At 37.1% G+C, this 22,206-nt stretch overlaps 1 protein-coding gene across 4 annotated transcripts in view; it reads left to right on the forward strand.

Annotated features, from left to right (window-relative positions):
* Window positions 1-22,206, forward strand: part of pfkfb4b (6-phosphofructo-2-kinase/fructose-2,6-biphosphatase 4b) — a 41,608-nt gene that overhangs the window by 1,268 nt on the left and 18,134 nt on the right. For 2 of the 4 annotated variants that reach the window (XM_062037891.1, XM_062037890.1), the window contains exons 1-3: window positions 14,050-14,235; window positions 19,993-20,109; window positions 21,999-22,095. In XM_062037891.1, coding sequence (XP_061893875.1) covers window positions 14,124-14,235; window positions 19,993-20,109; window positions 21,999-22,095 — 326 coding nt within the window. In that variant the 5' untranslated portion in view covers window positions 14,050-14,123. Of the gene's footprint in view, window positions 1-14,049; window positions 14,236-19,992; window positions 20,110-21,998; window positions 22,096-22,206 lie in introns of those variants that run through there. The other 2 variants (XM_062037892.1, XM_062037893.1) reach the window with 2 other exon arrangements.

The raw sequence follows: 22,206 nt of genomic DNA on the forward strand, positions 1-22,206 counted from the left end.
TTAAAGCTCTGCCCCTTTAATTAGTGCATACTAAATAATTTAACTTTAGCCTACTACTACAACCATATTATTTACCAGCAACATAAAGTGAAACAGAGGCAGAGGTGTCCTGCCACAGTCAGTAACAAATAAACAGAAAACTTTAGTGGTCAAATACAAATAAGGCAACAAGAGAAGTATCCTACACTTCTCTTTTGTAAAGTAAATGTGAACAGCCTATATGGGCATCTACACCAACTATATGATTTGCCTGAGAAGCTGGACAGGACAAAAAAAAGAAAAGTATTTGTGGCGGACGTAATTCTTTCGTGGCGGGCCGCCACAAATAAATGAATGTGTGGGAAACACTGATCAGCATAATACAGTCATCACACAAGTTAACCATCAGAGTATATACCGTATTTTTCGGAGTATAAGTCGCTCCGGAGTATAAGTCGCACCGGCCGAAAATGCATAATAAAGAAGGAAAAAAACATAAGTCTCACTGGAGTATAAGTCGCATTTTTGGGGGAAATGTATTTGATAAAAGCCAACAGCAAGAATAGACATTTGAAAGGCAATTTAAAATGTCTAAAGAATAGTGAACAACAGGCTGAATAAGTGTACGTTATATGAGGCATAAATAACCAACTGAGAACGTGCCTGGTATGTTAACGTAACATATTATGGTAAGAGTCATTCAAATAACTATAACATATAGAACATGCTATACGTTTACCAAACAATCTGTCACTCCTAATCGCTAAATCCAATAAAATCTTATTCGTCTAGTCTCTTACGTGAATGAGCTAAATAATAATATTTGATATTTTACGCTAATGTGTTAATAATTTCACACATAAGTCGCTCCTGAGTATAAGTCGCACCCCCGGCCAAACTATGAAAAAAAAACTGCGATTTATAGTCCGAAAAATACGGTACATTGAATTATTTACATTATTTACAATCCAGGGGTGGGATGAGGAGGGTTTGGTTGATATCAGCACTTCAGTCATCAACAATTGCATCATCAGAGAAATGGGCATTGAAACAGTGTAGGTGTGACTTGGTAGGATATGTACAGCGAGCAGAGAACATAGTGAGTTCAGATAGCATAAGAACAAGTATATACATTAGAAATACATTTGATTATTTACATTTGGTTATTTACAATCCGGGGAGGTGGGATGTGGAGGGGGGAGGGTGTTAGTCAAGGGTTGAAGTTGCCTGGAGGTGTTGTTTTAGTGCGGTTTTGAAGGACAGAGATGCACTTTCTTTTACACCTGTTGGGAGTGCATTCCACATTGATGTGGCATAGAAGGAGAACGAGTTTAGACCTTTGTTAGATCGGAATCTGGGTTTATCGAGGTTTGTAGAATTAAATGATGGAATGGATTAAGCAAATAAATCAAACAATGTACTAATATGATCCACTCTAAGAAACTCTTCAAATTTAGTGTTTACAAAGTACAAAGAAGAAGAAACATGATAAACATTCTGAATTTATCTCATCCATCCATTCATTTTCAAGTTTGATTGATTGAAACTTGTAGTAGTAGATTGCACAGTACAGTACATATTCCGTACAATTGACCACTAAATGGTAACACCCCAATAAATGTTTCAACTTGTTTAAGTCGGGGTTCACGTTAATCAATTCATGGTACAAATATATACTATCAGCATAATACAGTCATGTTTCAAGTTTTTCAAGTTTTATTCACAATACCATAGAACAATTACAATAGTAGTGAATATCATTTAAGGATGGTGGTAAGTGAAAGGGTCCCCCAAATAAGCTAGAAGAAGCTTTTGGCAGGAGGTCCAGAGCAGTGGTTCTCAACCTTTTTTCAGTGATGTACCCCCTGTGAACATTTTTTTAATTCAAGTACCCCCTAATCGGAGCAAAGCATTTTTGGTTGAAAAAAAAGAGATAAAGAAGTAAAATACAGCACTATGTCATCAGTTTCTGATTTATTAAATTGTATAACAGTGCAAAATATTGCTCATTTGTTGTGGTCTTTCTTGAACTATTTGGAAAAAAAAGATATAAAAATAACTAAAAACTTGTTGAAAAATAAACAAGTGATTCAATTATAAATAAAGATGTCTACACATAGAAGTAATCATCAACTTAAAGTGCCTTCTTTGGGGATTGTAATAAAGATCCATCTGGATTCATGAACTTAATTCTACACATTTCTTCACAAAAAAAGAAATCTTTAACATCAATATTTATGGAACATGTCCACAAAAAAATCTAGCTGTCAACATTGAATATTGCATTGTTGCATTTCTTTTCACAGTTCTTTTTGACAGACATTTTTAAAAAAATCTCACGTACCCCTTGGCATACCTTCAAGTACCCCCAGGGGTATGCGTACCCCCATTTGAGAACCACTGGTCCAGAGGACAGTATATACCGTATTTTTCGGACTATAAGTGGCAGTTTTTTTCATAGTTTGGCCGGGGGTGCAACTTATACTCAGGAGCGACTTATGTGTGAAATTATTAACACATTGCCGTAAAATATCAAATAATATTATTTAGCTCATTCACGTAAGAGACTAGACGTATAAGATTTCATGGGATTTAGCGATTAGGAGTGACAGATTGTTTGGTAAACGTATAGCATGTTCAATATGTTATAGTTATTTGAATGACTCTTACCATAATATGTTACGTTAACATACCAGTTGGTTATTTATGCCTCATATAACGTACACTTATTCAGCCTGTTGTTCACTATTCTTTAGACATTTTAAATTGCCTTTCAAATGTCTATTCTTGGTGTTGGCTTTTATCAAATACATTTCCCCAAAAAATGTGACTTATACTCCAGTGCGACTTATATATGTTTTTTTCCTTCTTTATTATGCATTTTCGGCCGGAGCGACTTATACTCCGGAGCGACTTATACTCCGAAAAATACGGTACGTCGTATGCTGAAACATGGTGGCAAGCACAAAAAACGCTATATGATAAACACAAAATAATAGTACTAATACTAAAGCAAGCATACACATACATACATACATTCATTCAACCATGCAAAACCCAACAGTAGTCTACCCCACATGAGGCATTAGATAGAGGTGGTTAATAGGTAAGATGTTTGGGTTGCTATCAGCATACTTCAGTTATCATCAATTTTATCATCGGAGAAATGGACATTGTGACAGTGTAGGTAATCTTACTCATCTCATATATGAAATGTAACTTACCTCACCAATTTATTTATTTTTATTGTTCTTATGGAGTATATTGTGAATAAATTCAGAACAGGAAGTGAACAAAAAGTTTTAGCAATGTCAAGGAAAAGGGGTAGGATTAAATAAGTTCTGCTTCTTCCTACTCCTTTTCGAACACGTTGAATTTAGAAACTGGACATTTTGATGCATCATGTTGTATGCTTGCATGTTCCAAACAAACTCAAACTTGACTTATTTAAAGTTCCCCAATATATTGATGGAAGCATGATCACCATACTTCCTTGTTGTGCCCTTAATTATTAACTTCAAAGCTTGTCTTTACGAGATTTGTGGCATTTTTATCAGTACGTTTTTGCTTTAAAAAACATTCCACGGAACACTTGCAAACATGCCAGTGTATGAAAATATTTTAAAAAATCTGATAATATCATCTAAAACATCAAATAAAGTTAATAATCCTCCGTCCATTTTCTAGAGCTCTTGTCCTCATGAGCTGGAGCCTATCCCAGTTAAAGTTTGGTACACCAGAGAGTAAAGATTATTTTTGTATTTATTATTTGTTTACTTACTAAGTTACTATGGTATATTATTTATTTATTATTTATTTGTTCACTAGTATGTTACAGAGAACAAGGAAATAGGATAAAACTGCTATGGTATGAAAATGAGTAGTAAATAAACTCCGCTTCTTCCTACTCCATTTCGGACGTGCTTTGATGAAAGAACTGGAAATATGTGATGAATTACGTTGTATTGTATGCATGTTGGAAATAAACTGAAACTGGACTGAACCCAGGAGATAGTATGCATGTTTTTGGGATTTGTGGCATTTTATCAGCAATGAGCAGATTGAATAAAATGTGCATTCAAAGGATAAACACTTGCAATTCTTGTCTATCTGGTCCTGTTAGTGCAGGGGTCACCAACGCGGTGCCCGCGGGCACCAGGTAGCCCGTAAGGACCCGATGAGCAGCCCGCTGGCCTGTTCTAAAAATAGCTCAAATAGCAGCACTTACCAGTTAGCTGCCTCTATTTTTTACATTTTATTTATTTACTAGCAAGCTGGTCTCGCTTTGCCCGACATTTTTAATTCTAAGAGAGACAAAACTCAAATATAATTTGAAAATCCAAGAAAATATTTTAAAGACTTGGTCTTCACTTGTTTAAATAAATTCATTATTTTTTTTACTTTGCTTCTTATAACTTTCAGAAAGACAATTTTAGAGAAAAAATACAACCTTAAAAATGATTTTAGGATTTTTAAACACATATACCTTTTTACCTTTTAAATTCCTTCCTGACAATTTAAATCAATGTTCAAGTAAAAAAAAAAATTTATTATAAAGAATAATAAAGACATTTTAATTTAATTCTTCATTTTAGCTTCTGTTTTTTCGACGAAGAATATTTGTGAAATATTTCTTTAAACTTATGATTAAAATTCAAAAAAAATATTCTGGCAAATCTAGAAAATCTGTAGAATCAAATTTAAATCTTATTTCAAAGTCTTTTGAATTTCTTAAAAAAAAATTGTTCTGGAAATTCTAGAAGAAATAATGATTTGTCTTTGTTAGAAATATAGCTTGGTCCAATTTGTTATATATTCTAACAAAGTGTAGATTTGATTTTAACCTATTTAAAACATGTCATCACAATTCTAAAAGTAATCTTAATCAGGAAAAATCACTAATGATGTTCCATAAATTATTTTTTTTATTTTTTCAAAAAGATTCGAATTAGCTAGTTTTTCTCTTATTTTTTTCGGTTAAATTTTGAATTTTAAAGAGTCGAAATTGAAGATGAACTATGTTTAAAAATTTAATTGTCAATTTTTTCATGTTTTCTCCTCTTTTAAACCGTTCAATTAAGTGTAAATATAATTAATTATTAATAATAACATAGAGTTAAAGGTAAATTGAGCAAATTGGCTATTTCTGGCAATTTATTTAAGTGTGTATCAAACTGGTAGCCCTTCGCATTAATCAGTACCCAAGAAGTAGCTCTTGGTTTCAAAAAGGTTGGTGACCCCTGTGTTAGTGTGTTAATGAGTGGAAGTTGCCTTATTAAAACTGTGTGTGCTCTCATACTGTGTCCTATATAATCCAGTGACTCAGTCATAACACAAATGGGCTATTATGTAATTTATGTTCCCTGCGAGGGCTCTTTTTTCTATAAAGTCATGTGGTTTTTAACAGTGTGTGTGACATCTGTACTGTCAAACTGTGTGTGTGTGTTCACCTTAATCAGGCCCTATGGCCCTTGCAGGTTTCGTATGTGCAGGCAGGCTGTGGAAGCATCCTGACACACGTGCTCAATCAGGGAGGGGTATATGCAGCATGGTCAACTGCAGTAATCGTCCAACATCCATCTTGTATTTCTGCCTTAAGTGTGCAGTGTTTGTGGTTTGCTTCTCCTGTTGTGTATCACTGCTTCGGTGAATAATCATAACAAATAAATCAGGATGTTTTCCCTCGCCGCCGCTGCCCCTCCCTTGCTCGCTGAGTAGAGCAAGATCTAGGGGAAAGTTCACCCTCTCGCTCTGAATCTCTTTATATGCTGCAGGCGGGGCGCGTGTATGTGTGCGTGTGTGTGTGTTCTGGTAATGCTTACTTAATGGGGACATCGCTCTGTTTACACAGGCACCTTTAGGGGACACCTGACAGTATGGGGACAAAAAAACAGGTCCCCTAGAGCAGTGGTCCCCAAACTTTTTGTAACTGCGGACCGGTCAACGCTTGAAAATTTGTCCCACGGACCAGGGGGGGGAATTTATTTATTTAATTTATTTTTTGTAATAAAAAAATACAATCATGTGTGCTTTAGGGCTGCAACTAACGATTAATTTGATAATAGATTAATCTGTCGATTATTACTTCGATTAATAATCGGATAAAAGAGACAAACTACATTTCTATCCTTTCCAGTATTTTATTGGAAAAAAAACAGCATACTGGCACCATACTTATTTTGATTATTGTTTCTCAGCTGTTTGTACATGTTGCAGTTTATAAATAAAGGTTTATAAATAAATGATAAATAAATAAATGGGTTATACTTGTATAGCGCTTTTCTACCTTCAAGGTACTCAAAGCGCTTTGACACTATTTCCACATTCACACACACATTCACACACTGATGGCGGGAGCTGCCATGCAAGGCCCTAACCAGCACCCATCAGGAGCAAGGGTGAAGTGTCTTGCCCAAGGACACAACGGACGTGACTAGGATGGTAGAAGGTGGGGATTGAACCCCAGTAACCAGCAACCCTCCGATTGCTGGCACGGCCACTCTACCAACTTAGCCACGCCGCCCCTTATAAAAAATTTTAAATAAAATAAAAATTGCCTATGCGCATAGCATAGATCCAACGAATCGATGACTAAATTAATCTGCAACTAATTTTATAATCAATTTTAATCGATTTAATCGATTAGTTGTTGCAGTCCTAGTGTGCTTACGGACTGTATCCCTGCAGACTGTATTGATCTATATTGATATATAATGTAGGAACCAGAAATATTAATAACAGAAAGAAACAGCCCTTTTGTGTGAATGAGTGTAAATGGGGGAGGGAGGTTTTTTGGGTTGGTGCACTAATTGTAAGTGTATCTCGTGTTTTTTATGTGGATTTAATTTTTAAAAAATAATAAAAATAAATAAATATATATATATATATATATATATATATATACACAGTGGGGCAAAAAAGTATTTAGTCAGCCACCCATTGATTGTCAATAGGTGGCTGACTAAATACTTTTTTGCCCCACTGTATATATATATATATATATATATATATATATATATATATATTTTAAATTTATTGTGCGGCCCGGTACCAATCGATCCACGGCCCGCTGGTTGGGTACCACTGCCCTAAAGGGAAACCTTTTTAAATGATAGTCAGATCCATTCTGAAGATGCCTAAGTGATTTTTAAGCTTTGGCCCGTAAAACATGTTTACTGGTTAGTTTGAGTGTGAGACATTTGCACAGCAGCCCAAATTGCATCCGTACAAATTTGTGTGAATTATGCAAAATTATTTAAATTTGGTCCCCATGAACCATATCAACTCTTTTTTTTCCCCAGGGTCCCCAGTGAGAATGATCAGCACATTACTTCATCAATCCAGAGATTTAAAGACGTGTCTGAGCTAACTGGGCAGTGGCCATTTTACACCATTTTTTTTAAATGCCTCCACAACCTGTAGAAAGGGTGGTCCCCACAAGTGATGATCAAAAACTTGGTCCCCATTCCAAATGATTATGCTCGTGCGTGCGTGTGTGCGTGCGTGTGTGTGTGTGATTGAGAGAGACGTATAACTGGCTGCAAGGGTGTTGTGTTATTGTGTTTAAATGATTGGGAGGCGGTAGTGGTGCTGTTTCCTGGTTGTGTGCTCACAAAACACTAATGGTGGACGTCCCTGCCTTGTTGTTGTTGTTGTTGTTGTCTCCAATATGCTACTAGCTAGTACCAGGTATATATATTCCCTAAACGGTACGAGTTAAAAGCGAGGGACAGGGACAGGAAGTGGACAATGAACATTGCGATGCACCTAAACTTAAAAGTTAAAGTTTAAAGTAGCAATGATTGTCACACACACACTAGGTGTGGTGAAATGTGTCCTCTCCATTTGACCCATCCCCTTGTTCACCCCCTGGGAGGTGAGGGGAGCAGTGAGCAGCAGCGGTGGCCGCGCTCGGTAGTCATTTTTGGTGATTTAACCCCCAATTCCAACCCTTGATGCTGAGTGCCAAGCAGGGAGGTAATGGCTCCCATTAGTCTTTGGTATGACTCGGCTGGGGTTTGAACTCACGACCTACCACTCCAACCACAAGGCCACTGAGCACCTCACAAAAAAAGGCCCCTCCTCCAATAAACCTTTAATAGACAACCAAATATGGTCAACACAATCACAGACCTGACAACACGCTTTTTTTTTCTCTTTTCTTTTTTTTTTACCTTATATGCTTTTTCACGCTTTGCTGCTCTCCAGGTACTCATTTTGTTGCGTTTCACAAAAGAGTAGCTTTTATTGTCATTGTGCATCGCAACAACAAAACAGGTGTGGCGCTCAGTGCCCACCGTGCAAAAAAAGGCAAACAGTGCAAAATGCAAAACAAACAGCGACAATGGGCAACAATAAGACAGTTAAAATGCGAGAATACAAAACTGCCAAACCATGAAATATCAGGTTGACCTCGCTACTAGGGGTGGGTATTGTTTACACCAGGGGTCCCCAAACTACGGCCCACGGGAAGTCCAAAGTTTATAAAAATGAAATCAAATCATTTTTAATTATTTTTTTTTTTAATCTGTCCTTTCTAATCCATTTTCTACCACTTGTTACTCTCGGTGTCGCCTAGCTGCTCAGGCAAATCATATTGTCTAAAAATGCTTTTTCCCATCGATAACGTGACATCACGCTTGCGCCGCAGTGTCGGGCGAGCGTGCGGCAAGTGCGTGCGCTTTCAGTCAATTAGTGCGCAAGGAATATATATATATACACACACACATATATACATACACATATATATATATATATATATATATATATATATATATATATATATATATATATATATATATATATATATATATATATATATATATATATATATATACACATATGCATATTTATACACAAGCACACGTTTTTATTTTTTTATGCGTTCTAACTCGTAAATAAATGCTAGCAAAAGTCAGCTAACAACATAGCCAATGTGATTCACTCTATTTCGCCTAGAAAGCGCTCTAAAAAAACAACAAATTTTAAGGAATTAAGTAATATAACAGGCATACTCATAAAATGTAATATTTATATGTTTTGGTCATTTTAAACATACCGCAGTGCGTTCATTTCAGACGCATCACAGCGTTTGCTATTTCCGTCAACAACAATCCTGACAGAATTCATGAGCGACGACTTCTTTGGAACAAATGCTGATCCAGAACCTTTTTTGAGCCTGAATATAAGGAGGATGTGCTGAGTGATATGCACATTCAACAAGTAGCACTATTGCTAAGTGCTAAACAAGAAATACGAACTACCAATCACTTACTATACAATGTCTGCTCTCACTGGGATGCCGACTGATGGGATGTTTGTGCCTCCCTTTTTTAGATGAAGAATTAATCATAATCCAGCTTCAGGTAAAATAAAAAAGTGACACAAACGAGCGTCTCTTTGTGTCTTTTTTTATTTGTAATTGTTCTATTTAACTTTTATTTAACCAGGAAACAATGTCATTGAGATTAAGACCCTCTTTTAAAATGACAGGATCTCCGGGTCTAAGTTGAATGTCAACGTTGACAAACTTCTCGGTTTATGGCCACAACCCTCTACTATCCAGGTCAGAGGCATGGTTTATAATGTAGAATTAACTTTTGCCAACACAGAGGCGATGCAGCTGCTCAGTATTTCAATAGCTGCACAAGCTAGTTGGCTCTCTGTGACCATGGCGCCGCTAAAAATAGTTTGTCTGCCTTGGCACTTATAATAACAATGTTTCTAATACTTGGTTAATATTCAGGTCACGAGATGTAAATGCAGTATTGTTGGCGGTTTTTGGATGTTTTTTTAGAGGTCTTTATGGGCAGATTAGATCCCACCAGTTGCACGGTTAGCCACCTCGTACTTGCCGTATTTTAGAATGCATACAAAAAGATAGGGATTGTGAATGATAGGTACAATTCCAGAAAATGTACAGTTCTGATTTAAAGCCATCTTATTTACTAAACATAAGTAGACTGACCATACGTCCTCTTTTCCCCGGACATGTCCTCTTTTGCGGGGCTGTCCGGGCGGAGTTTCTTAAATGCCTCAAATGTCCGGCATTTTGAGTTAAGGTTTCGTGTATTTTCAATGTACGTTCAGGGTTAAGAAGGGGTTGAAAACAAAACAAATTGTGATGGTGTGCGCACGCAGCAGCATTGGTGAGGGAGGGGCAGAGACAAAGAGAGCAAGAGAGTTATGATAAACGCGCATGCGTCGCCAGGCTCTGCTTTTTATCCATAGATTTATCACATTTAATTTTTTATTATCTATAGCAGGGGTGTCAAAAGTGTGCCCCGGAGGCCATTTGCGGCCCACAGCTAATGTTTTAAAAGGCCCACGGCACATTCTAAAAATACTATTAAAATAAACAAAAACATAACAAAAGTGAAATAAAAAAGCTTAAAGGTGAAATGTAATTTAGAAAAAGTTGCAATGTTGACTAATAAAACAAAGCTGTTTTTTTTTCTTTCAAACTGTCATTGCTCAAAGCATAATATTGAATCAAAATCAATGTTATCATGAATTATTGACCTATCCAACGTTCCGATTACTTCACATCAAATATTCCACTAAGAAAAATATTTTTGGTGGAAAATTTTGCATATTTTGTGTGTTTGCCATTAAAAACATAGTTTTGTTTGACAAAAAAGGGCGAAAAACAATAAAACAAAAAAAACTAAAACATTTTGAAATGAGGGATAGATCTGAAGTTGATGTAGACTCCAGAGATTTAAGTGTTAAATATAAAATGTATGTATGCCCTGGCACACCATTATCATCATTTCATGACCCAAGCAAAACACTTTTTACACTTTTATACTGAAATAAATACACATACAACTTATTAAGAATAAAAACATAGAAAAAACTACCAGCAGCGGTAAAGTTCAGATCCACGAAGGAAAGAAGAAAGTGAATGAATGTACATATGTATACAAATTTGTTTTATTTTTTTATTATTATTTTTAATGAATTAAGTAACGTTTATGACAACCTTTTTCCAAAACACAATATAGAATGTGAGATATAACAGGATAATGCATACAATTATCATTTTTTTTCAAAATGCTTACAAAAAAGTGGCGCCCCAAAAATGTACTTTGGGAACCCATTTTGAAAATTCCTAGCGTCAACAGAGGAGAAAAAAATGCTTTATTTAAATAAATATATTATTTATAAAGCAAGTTTGAGTATCATTGGCAAATTTTCACCTAGTCCCGGCCTTGGCACGCATTTTTGTGTCTTCTTTTTGGGGTTTCAGAATATGGTCACCCTAAACATAAGGCATGCACCAAAAGACAATTAAAAATGTTGCTTTATTGGCTATAACATCACACCTGATGAATGTACAGGATTGACAAGTCTGTTGACAAACATCTCATACCCATACACATCTGTGTTTGTATCTTTAAAACAATTATATATTAAATCTGTGGTAGTGACATGGAAAATATATATATTTTATTTCTGCAGTTGTTTTTTTTACATCTATTGCGTTTCTCAACCTTGAAACTTGGTTACCTTGAACATTGATAGTTGTGCAGATGATTTATTGTCCGGCGCTTTCACCGCATGGTTCCACAGCTCCACCTGCTGGTCATTTTGTGTCATTACCTGTGGTAATTTTATTTTTTTAGTCTGCTCAAATAAGCACTTAGATAGATATTTGTTCTCTTTAAAGTCTTCAAAAGTCAAACAATAATGCTTGGTAATCCTTGGAGTACTTTTTTTTTAGTTTAATGATTTTATTTGTAATTGTGTACAATACGGCAACCTATGGTTTCCTTCATATTTCATAATGTTCTTTGATAATATCCTGACACTGTGCAAGGAGAATTAAGTGCAGTTTAGGACTGATTGTGAGGTCAAAAGTAAAAAGCATGACTTCTGCCACCAGCTGTTATCGCAAAAGCAGCGCAGCACGTTTGTTGTTGTGGTGAGCGACTTCTCTCATTGGCTGCCGGGCTTCCTGTCTGCTCTCTGATTGGCTGAGGTCACTGCTCCACGCGCTGTACACGCGTCATGCATGGCAGGAGTGTGTTTTTTTTCTCTTGCGTCTCTCGCTCACCACCCCTGGCTTTACGGTAATCCCTTCTCGCTCGCTTTTGTGCATAAATAAATCGATTTGTTTATTAGAAAAGGACCCCCATTAGCAGTCAGCTAGTATTACATTACATAATACAAATCAGTTTAAAACATTGGAAAACACATACAAATTAAACTGCAAGACTGTACATGAGTCCATAGTATAGTTCATTAATATATGTATAAAATGTTTAAAAAAGGATTCAATTCCATCAACATGAAAAATCAACACTGGTATGGAATAACACAAATTAATTTAGTTTAAGGCAGTGGTTCTTAGCCTTGTTGGAGGTAGCGAACCCCACCAGTTTAATATGCACATTCACTGAACCCTTCTTTAGTGAAAAATAAAATGGTTTTTTTCAAATTCAAGACAAACACTTTAGTATGGGGAACATATTCTAAGTAACAAAGACTTAATTTAGAGTTTTTTGGACACTAGGGGAACATATTCTAAGTAACAAAGACTTAATTTAGAGTTATTTGGTTTGGGTTAGGGCCAGGATTAGAGGGTTAGGGTTATAATAAGGCCATGCCGAATAAGGCATTAATAAGAACTTAATAATGACTAGTTAAGAGCCAATATGTTACTAATTTGCATGTTAATAAGCAACTAATTAATGGTGAATATGTTCCCCATACTAAAGTGTTACCATGTTCTTTTCCTGGTGCACAAAATGAAGCGTGCATGAACGTCACCTTGTTCAAACAACAAAACCAACACAGTGCATAAACTCACAACAAATGACACACCTGCAAATCAGTCTGACTTCTGCTGTTGCCGTATCCGTAATACGCCGATAGGGAGAAGTTTTTATTTACACAATGAGTCGGGTGTGTTTTGACCTCCGCCGAACCCCTGAGCCCGACTCACCGAACCCCTAGGGTTCGATCGAACCCAGGTTAAGAACCACTGGTTTATGGTTATTCCCTCAACTATAGTCATTGCCATTCCAGTAAGTACCTTTTTTTTTTTAAAGGCTGATTTAATAATCAGACAAATATCGAGTGGTAAATTATTCTAATAAGCAATGGCTCTATAAATTACTTTTTTTTTCATTGAGTTTGCCTTTGAACTAGGTATGTCAACAAGAGCGTTAACAGCATATCTTGTAATAATGTGTGTCAATAAAATAGTCAATCTGGTTTGATTGATTTCAACTTTTATTAGTAGATTGCACAGTGCAGTACACATTCCGTACAATTGACCACTAAATGGTAACACCCCAATACGTTTTTCAACTTGTTTAAGTCGGGGTCCACGTAAATCAATTCATGATATACAGTCATCACACAAGTTCATCATCAGAGTATATACATTGAATTATGTACATTATTTACAATCCGGGGGGTGGGATGAGGAGGGTTTGGTTGGTATCAGCACTTCAGTCATCAACAATTGCATCATCAGAGTAATGGGCATTGAAACAGTGTAGGTCTGACTTGGTAGGATATGTACAGCAAGTAGTGGACATAGTGAGTTCAGATAGCATAAGAACAAGTATATATATACATTAGAAATACATTTGATTATTTACAATCCGGGGAGGTGGGATGTGGAGGGGGGAGGGTGTTAGTCAAGGGTTGAAGTTGCCTGGAGGTGTTGTTTTAGTGCGGTTTTGAAGGAGGACAGAGATGCACATGGTCAAACAAACATTTTTTGAGTTTGTCACACAGAAAAAAGTAATATTTTGATTGAATTAAAAGGTAAAACAAGTTTGAATGTAGTTGTAAAAAGTAAAGTTGTTTATGGACCACATGTATTCAAATACTTGTATATAAATGGGGAAAAAAATGCATTTAAAAATGGAAGTTGAAACATCGAAAAGAGACGTGTATTTTGTTGTTGCACACAAGGTGGCGATGTTTGGTAGGACAGAAGAAGCCTTTAAACTGGACATGGGCCCATGTTTGTTTTGCCCCCTGATTCTTGCTGCGCACTCTTGCTGCCATTACGGTAGCGTCCATCTGCTGTTCCTCAGCTGATATGAGACTGCAGCCCCACTCAGACCCCACTCAGACCCCACTGCGGGAGCAACCTTCTCCACCAGTCAGGCAGCGTAAAAAGGATGTTAGACAAAGAGGAGTTTTTGCCGGACGCTTCCCCGCAGGAGCTGACTCAGACTCCCATGAGGAAGATCTGGTTGCCTGGCAAAAGCGGCCACATAGTGCAGAGACGCGGTAAGATGCAGCAGATGGATGTGCAGCATCTCTTTTGTCTTCTTTGCTTGTCTTGCTCAAACTAACCTTCTTCAGGCAGGAAGGGATGGAACTTACTTTGGCCCTCATGTGACCTGCTGCACATAGTACTAACATGCATTGTGTGTGTGTGTGTGTGTGTGTGTGTGTGTGTGTTTGTGTTTGGACGCCGCTCCTGCCAACTGCTGCCAGAGTGGATAGCTCTCTGCAGGTGGCCGTGTTTCTGCTGAGTCAAGCTTCTGCCTGTTTTGCAGCGAGGTCACGCCAAACCATTGAAACGAGTCCAGCACCCTTTTTTTTTTTTTTTTAAATGAGAAGAAGCTGACAGGACGCACGTACATGGCTGTCAAGCACTTTGGGATATTGAAATGTCAGGATGAGGCTAAAATGACCTTTGCTTTTACTCCTAACTTTTAAAAAATGGCCAACGTTGTTACACAACCTGCTCTCTAAGTTCCCTCTGAGAACTTCTTGATTGGAGCCTGGTCTTTGCTCTCATCATGTCAAAATGTGACCGGTATGTTTAAACACCAATTTGGACAATTATTGATCCATTCCTTCTAAATTTGTATTAATCCCAGTATATTGCGTGCTTTAGTTCAGTGGGTGGGTGTATATTGTAGCGTCCCGGAAGAGTTAGGGCTGCATGGGATTCTGGGTATTTGTTCTGTTGTGTTTATGTTGTCTTACGGTGCGGATGTTCTCCCGAAATGTGTTTGTCTTTCTTGTTTGGTGTGGGTTCACATATTTGTAACAGTGTTAAAGTTGTTTATACGGCCACCCGTCAGTGTGACCTGTATGGCTGTTGACCAAGTATGCTTGGCATTCACTTGTGTGTGTGTGTGTGTGTGTGTGTGAAAAGCCGTAGATATTATGCGACTGGGCCGGCACACAAAGGCAGTGCCTTTTAGGGCATGCCTCCAATATTGTTGGCTGGGTGGAATTCGGGAGAATGGTTGTGAAGGGTTGATTTACCCTGCTTTTGGTGTCTTCATGTTCAAGACCGAGACACACGCATGCAGCGTAGTCAACTCTGTTGCAATCACTCTTCCGCAATAACAATCTCTTTCTCTTATCCTTTATTTCGATCACAACAACCAAAAAATACAAGAAGACATGTTTTTCTTTTTTTATGCATAAATAAACACTAACAAAAGTCAGCTAACAATGAAGTTAATAAGATTAATTCTGCTTTTAAAGCGCTCTAAAAGCCTCCAACAATATTTTGTACACATGCTTACAAGTGTATGTAAAGTAGTAACTGCCACATTCATAATAACATGCAATGTTTACTGTACGTGTTTTGGCAATTTTACGCAGTACTGTAACATTTTTGGGGGCGCGCATTGATTACACAGAGTGCATTGCAATGATAACTACCGTATTTTTCGGACTATAAGTCGCAGTTTTTTTCATAGTTTGAAAACCCAACACTGAAAACCCAAACCCAAACCCAAAAACTGAGTATAAGTTGGTTGTGTGTGCGACTTATACTCAGGAGCGACTTATGTGTGAAATGATTAACACATTAGCGTAAAATATCAAATCATATTATTGATCTCATTCACGTAAGAGACTAGACGTATAAGATTTCATGGGATTTAGCGATTAGGAGTGACAGATTGTTTGGTAAACGTATAGCATGTTCTATATGTTATAGTTATTTGAATGACTCTTACCATAATATGTTACATTAACATACCAGGCACCTTCTCAGTTGGTTATTTATGCCTCATATAACGTACACTTATTCAGCCTGTTGTTCACTATTCTTTAGACATTTTAAATTGCCTTTCAAATGTCTATTCTTGGTGTTGGCTTTTATCAAATACATTTCCCCAAAAAATGCGACTTATATGTTTTTTTCCTTCTGTTTTATGCATTTTCGGCCGGTGCGACTTATACCCCGGGGCGACTTATAGTCCGAAAAATAGTGCCTTCAACTACAACTACTAATCATGGCAGCCTTAGAACAACTTAGTAATTGGGAATGACAGGCAAAATTCCCCAAAAATGGCAAAATGTTTCTGAGTGCCAGGAGATGGCGCCCACATTGCACCTGTGTGCCAGTTGTGATATCTAAAATTAGTTTGTTGTTGGACCAAAAAAATTAAACTGTTTAATTATTCTCATTTGTTTAAAACTTTTCCAGTGTTTTTTGTTGTTGTTATTCTAGTTCAGTGGTTCTTAACCTGGGTTGGATCGAACCCTAGGGGTTCGGTGAGTCGGGCTCAGGGGTTCGGCGGAGATCAAAACACACCCGACTCATCGTGTAAATACAAACTTATCCCTATCGGCGTATTACGGATACGGCAACAGCTGACTGATTTGCAATACGGCCGTATTGGCATGTGTTATAATGTTAAGATTTCATCATTGATATATAAACTATCAGACTGCGTGGTCGGTAGTAGTGGCTTTCAGTAGGCCTTTAAAGGCCTACTGTTAAGAAATCTTAACATTATAACACATGCCAATACGGCCGGGTTAACTTATAAAGTGACATTTTAAATTTGCCGCTAAACTTCCGGTTCGAAACGCCTCTGAGGATGACGTATGCGCGTGACGTAGACCGGCGAACACGGGTATGCCTTCCACATTGAAGCCGATACGAAAAAGCTCTGTTTTCATTTCATAATTCCACAGTATTCTGGACATCTGTGTTCGTGAATCTGTTTCAATCATGTTCATTGCATTATGGAGAAGGAAGCCGAGCAAGCAAAGAAGAAAGTTGTCGGTGCGAAATGGACGTATTTTTCGAACGTAGTCAGCCACAACAGTACACAGCCGGCGCTTCTTTGTTTACATTCCCGAAAGATGCAGTCAAGATGGAAGAACTCGGATAACAGAGACTCTAACCAGGAGGACTTTTGACTTGGATACACAGACGCCTGTAGAGAACTGGGACAACACAGACTCTTACCAGGATTACTTTGATTTGGATGACAAAGACGCAGACGTGCTACTGTGAGTATGCAGCTTTGGCTTTTTTTTGCGTATGTACGTAACTTTTTTAAAATATATAAGCTTTATGAACCTTGGGTTAGGTGAACGGTCTTTTGGGCTGAGTGATTGTGTGTGTTGATCATGTGTTTGAATTGTATTGGCGTGTTCTATGGAGCTAGGAGCTAGCAGAGGAGCTAGGAGCTAGCATAACACGTACCGTACCGTACGTGCGCGTCACGTACGTAACTTTTTAAAAATATATAAGCTTTATGAACCTTGGGTTAGGTGAACGGTCTTTTGGGCTGAGTGATTGTGTGTGTTGATCAGGTGTTTGAATTGTATTGGCGTGTTCTATGGAGCTAGGAGCTAGCATAACACGTACCGTACCGTACGTGCGCGTCACGTACGTAACTTTTTAAAAATATATAAGCTTTATGAACCTTGGGTTAGGTGAACGGTCTTTTGGGCTGAGTGATTGTGTGTGTTGATCAGGTGTTTGAATTGTATTGGCGTGTTCTATGGAGCTAGGAGCTAGGAGCTAGCATAACACGTACCGTACCGTACGTGCGCGTCACGTACGTAACTTTTTAAAAATATATAAGCTTTATGAACCTTGGGTTAGGTGAACGGTCTTTTGGGCTGAGTGATTGTGTGTGTTGATCAGGTGTTTGAATTGTATTGGCGTGTTCTATGGAGCTAGGAGCTAGGAGCTAGCATAACACGTACCGTACCGTACGTGCGCGTCACGTACGTAACTTTTTAAAAATATATAAGCTTTATGAACCTTGGGTTAGTTGAACGGTCTTTTGGGCTGAGTGATTGTGTGTGTTGATCAGGTGTTTGAATTGTATTGGCGTGTTCTATGGAGCTAGGAGCTAGCAGAGGAGCTAGGAGCTAGCATAACAAACACGCAGGTGTTTTTATGCAGGATTAATTTGTGGCATATTAAATATAAGCCTGGTTGTGTTGTGGCTAATAGAGTATATATATGTCTTGTGTTTATTTACTGTTGTAGTCATTCCCAGCTGAATATCAGGTCACCCCCGGCTCTCACAGCATCTTCCCTATCTGAATAGCTTCAACTCCCCACTAGTCCTTCACTTGCACTTTACTCATCCACAAATCTTTCATCCTCGCTCAAATTAATGGGGAAATTGTCGCTTTCTCGGTCCGAATCTCTCTCACTTCATGCGGCCATCATTGTAAACAATAGGGAACTTTGCGTATATGTTCAACTGACTACGTCACGCTACTTCCGGTAGGTGCAAGCCTTTTTTTTATCAGATACCAAAAGTTGCAATCTTTATCGTCGTTGTTCTATACTAAATCCTTTCAGCAAAAATATGGCAATATCGCGAAATGATCAAGTATGACACATAGAATAGATCTGCTATCCCCGTTTAAATAAAAAAAATTCATTTCAGTAGGCCTTTAACTAGTCATTATTAAGTACTTATTAATGCCTTATTCGGCATGGCCTTATTATAACCCTAACCCTCTAACCCTGGCCCTAACCCTAACAAAATAACTCTAAATGAAGTCTTTGTTACTTAGAATATGTTCCCCTAGTGTCCAAAAAACTCTAAATGAAGTCTTTGTTACTTAGAATATGTTCCCCTAGTGTCCAAATAACTCTAAATTAAGTCTTTGTTACTTAGAATATGTTCCCCTAGTGTCCATATAACTCTAAATTAAGTCTTTGTTGCTTAGAATATGTTCCCCTAGTGTCCAAATAACTCTAAATTAAGTCTTTATTACTTAGAATATGTTCCCCTAGTGTCCAAATAACTCTAAATTAAGTCTTTGTTACTTAGAATATGTTCCCCTAGTGTCCAAATAACTCTAAATGAAGTCTTTGTTACTTAGAATATGTTCCCCTAGTGTCCAAATAACTCTAAATTAAGTCTTTGTTACTTAAAATATGTTCCCCTAGTGTCCAAATAACTCTAAATTAAGTCTTTATTACTTAGAATATGTTCCCCTAGTGTCCAAATAACTCTAAATTAAGTCTTTGTTACTTAGAATATGTTCCCCTAGTGTCCAAATAACTCTAAATTAAGTCTTTGTTACTTAGAATATGTTCCCCTAGTGTCCAAAAAACTCTAAATGAAGTCTTTGTTACTTAGAATATGTTCCCCTAGTGTCTAAATAACTCTAAATGAAGTCTTTGTTACTTAGAATATGTTCCCCTAGTGTCCAAATAACTCTAAATGAAGTCTTTGTTACTTAGAATATGTTCCCCTAGTGTCCAAATAACTCTAAATTAAGTCTTTGTTACTTAGAATATGTTCCCCTAGTGTCCAAATAACTCTAAATTAAGTCTTTATTACTTAGAATATGTTCCCCTAGTGTCCAAATAACTCTAAATTAAGTCTTTATTACTTAGAATATGTTCCCCTAGTGTCCAAATAACTCTAAATTAAGTCTTTATTACTTAGAATATGTTCCCCTAGTGTCCAAATAACTCTAAATTAAGTCTTTGTTACTTAGAATATGTTCCCCTAGTGTCCAAATAACTCTAAATTAAGTCTTTGTTACTTAGAATATGTTCCCCATACTAAAGTGTTACCAAAAACATATAACTTTGTCTTAAATTTGAAAAAAAAAAATATATATATATATATATTTTTCACTAAAGGGTTCGGTGAATGCGCATATGAAACTGGTGGGGTTTGGTACCTCCAACAAGGTTAAGAACCACTGTTCTAGTTGCCATGTCCACCGTGGCATTTCTTCTTTGTTCCACGTAAGAAAACATTGTGAAGACTCTCCACGTGTGTCTTTTCCCCACAGTTTGTATGACCAACTGTCCCACCCTCATCGTGACGGTGGGACTTCCAGCCAGAGGGAAGACGTACATCTCCAAGAAGCTGACACGCTACTTAAACTGGATAGGAGTGCCCACCAAAGGTATCCCCCCTCACTAATGTCTGACACTCATATTTCATATTTACTACCCTTGACAGTGAAAATATGAATATCACGTGGTTACTAAGGGATCCCATATTAGCCAAAAAAAAAAAAAAGTATGGGATGGTATCAAATGTGCGATACAAGCAGTCCTTTCACGTGTTTACTTGTGCAAAGCTGGACAGCCAGTTAACATCTAAATGTCCTTCAGTTAGCAGGTCTTTTTTTCTATTTTAGTCAAGTCACTTACAAAAGGTAAACATGGTAGGCTCTAGGCTATTAGGGCCCAGCGGCTACACAGCAGCTAAGCACACAATAGCACACAAGGGAGACATACATAATACAAATGGAACAATATTGCAGTTTAAAACAGCGTATTTGTCAATATGAACAAGCATCAAATAATTATAGTTGCATATTAAAAGTTTCCAAAGCAGAAGCGTATTGGAAAGTATCCAGTAACAAACGGGTCCGCATCATTCAACTTACTGCGTCATGAGCTTAACCTAATGAATGGTTGTGACCACTTGGTGTTGCCAAAAAACAATGACCTATCCACCTCAACTTAAATAGGACCTATAATCATTTTGGAACCTGTTTTGGTGTATTTGGGATCTGCATAAGTCCCGAAAATTTGAAATCAAAGCCTGGCAGAGATATTTTTAAAACAATTTTGTCTTCCTTCATACTTCCGTGAAACGAGTCTTTTGCAATTTGCCCCATTAGTGAGGTTTTTCCCAAGTGTGGAAAAATGCAGGGGTCACCAACCTTTTTGAAAGCAAGAGCTACTTCTTGGGTACTGATTAATGCGAAGGGCTACTAGTTTGATACACACTTAAATAAATTGCCAGAAATAGCCAATTTGCTCAATTTACCTTTAACTCTTATGTTATTATTAATAATTAATGATATTTATCTTTGTGGAAACACTGATCATCTTAATGATTTCTCACAATAAATATATATAGAAACAGATAAATATCAATATGCAACACTTTATTTTTATATTTTCTCTAAGTGCACATTTTTCAAATTTAAAATTTTCAAATGATCACTTCTAAGACAGTCTTGTGAAATCACAAAATCTCATTTTAACTAGCTAGCCACTAACATTTTTTAACAAATCATGAATTACTTTGCACCATGTTTGTACACATAACTCATGTAAAATACAAAAGTCAACTCTCAAATGTTTAAATAAATCATGTCACACTTTGAACTGGACACCAAATCTGTTATCTGTTTCTTTGTCAGTTAGTGAAGACCAAGTCTTTAAAATATTTTCTTGGATTTTCAAATTCTATTTGAGTTTTGTCTCTCTTAGAATTAAAAATGTCGAGCAAAGTGAGACCAGCTTGCTAGTAAATAAATAAAATTTAAAAAATAGAGGCAGCTCACTGGTAAGTGCTGCTATTTGTGCTATTTTTAGAACAGGCCAGCGGGCTACTCATCTGGTCCTTACGGGCTACCTGGTGCCCGCGGGCACCGCGTTGGTGACCCCTGCTATAATGTATTAAAGGAGAGGAAATGTGACAAAAATGTGTTGTTTTTTTTGATTGAGTGGTATATTTTTATTTCAAATATGCATAAAAACAAGAGCAAGCCTGATCCAATACAGTGCTGTAGCCTTACCAGCCATTATAACAAAATGAAAACAATGGAGAATAACAAACGAAAACAAAAGAGCATTGGACTTTTTTATTTTTTACATTTTTTTTTTGACATATTTGAAAAGTGTTATTTCATGTTAAAAACTACATGTAGAAAGATTTGATGCTCTATTTATGAACATTTTATGATGAATAATTCCTTCTTCACCACAGTCAGACCCAGAACCAATCAACAGTGATAAACAAGAGTGAATCATTTGTGTCTTCAATGTGTCCCAGAGTTCAACGTGGGTCAGTACCGCCGAGAGCGCGTGAAGATCTACAAGTCCTTCGAGTTTTTCAGTCCCGATAATGAAGAAGGCGTCAAAATCAGACGGTAAGCGCGTTGCACCAACAACACCCGTCACATACAACAACGTAACGTTGAGCAATTAGCAACACTAGCATTGCTGTGTGTGCTAAAGTGCTATCGTTAGTCACATTTTAA

The sequence above is a fragment of the Entelurus aequoreus genome, linkage group LG26, assembly GCF_033978785.1.
Source record: "Entelurus aequoreus isolate RoL-2023_Sb linkage group LG26, RoL_Eaeq_v1.1, whole genome shotgun sequence".
NCBI lineage: Eukaryota > Metazoa > Chordata > Actinopteri > Syngnathiformes > Syngnathidae > Entelurus > Entelurus aequoreus.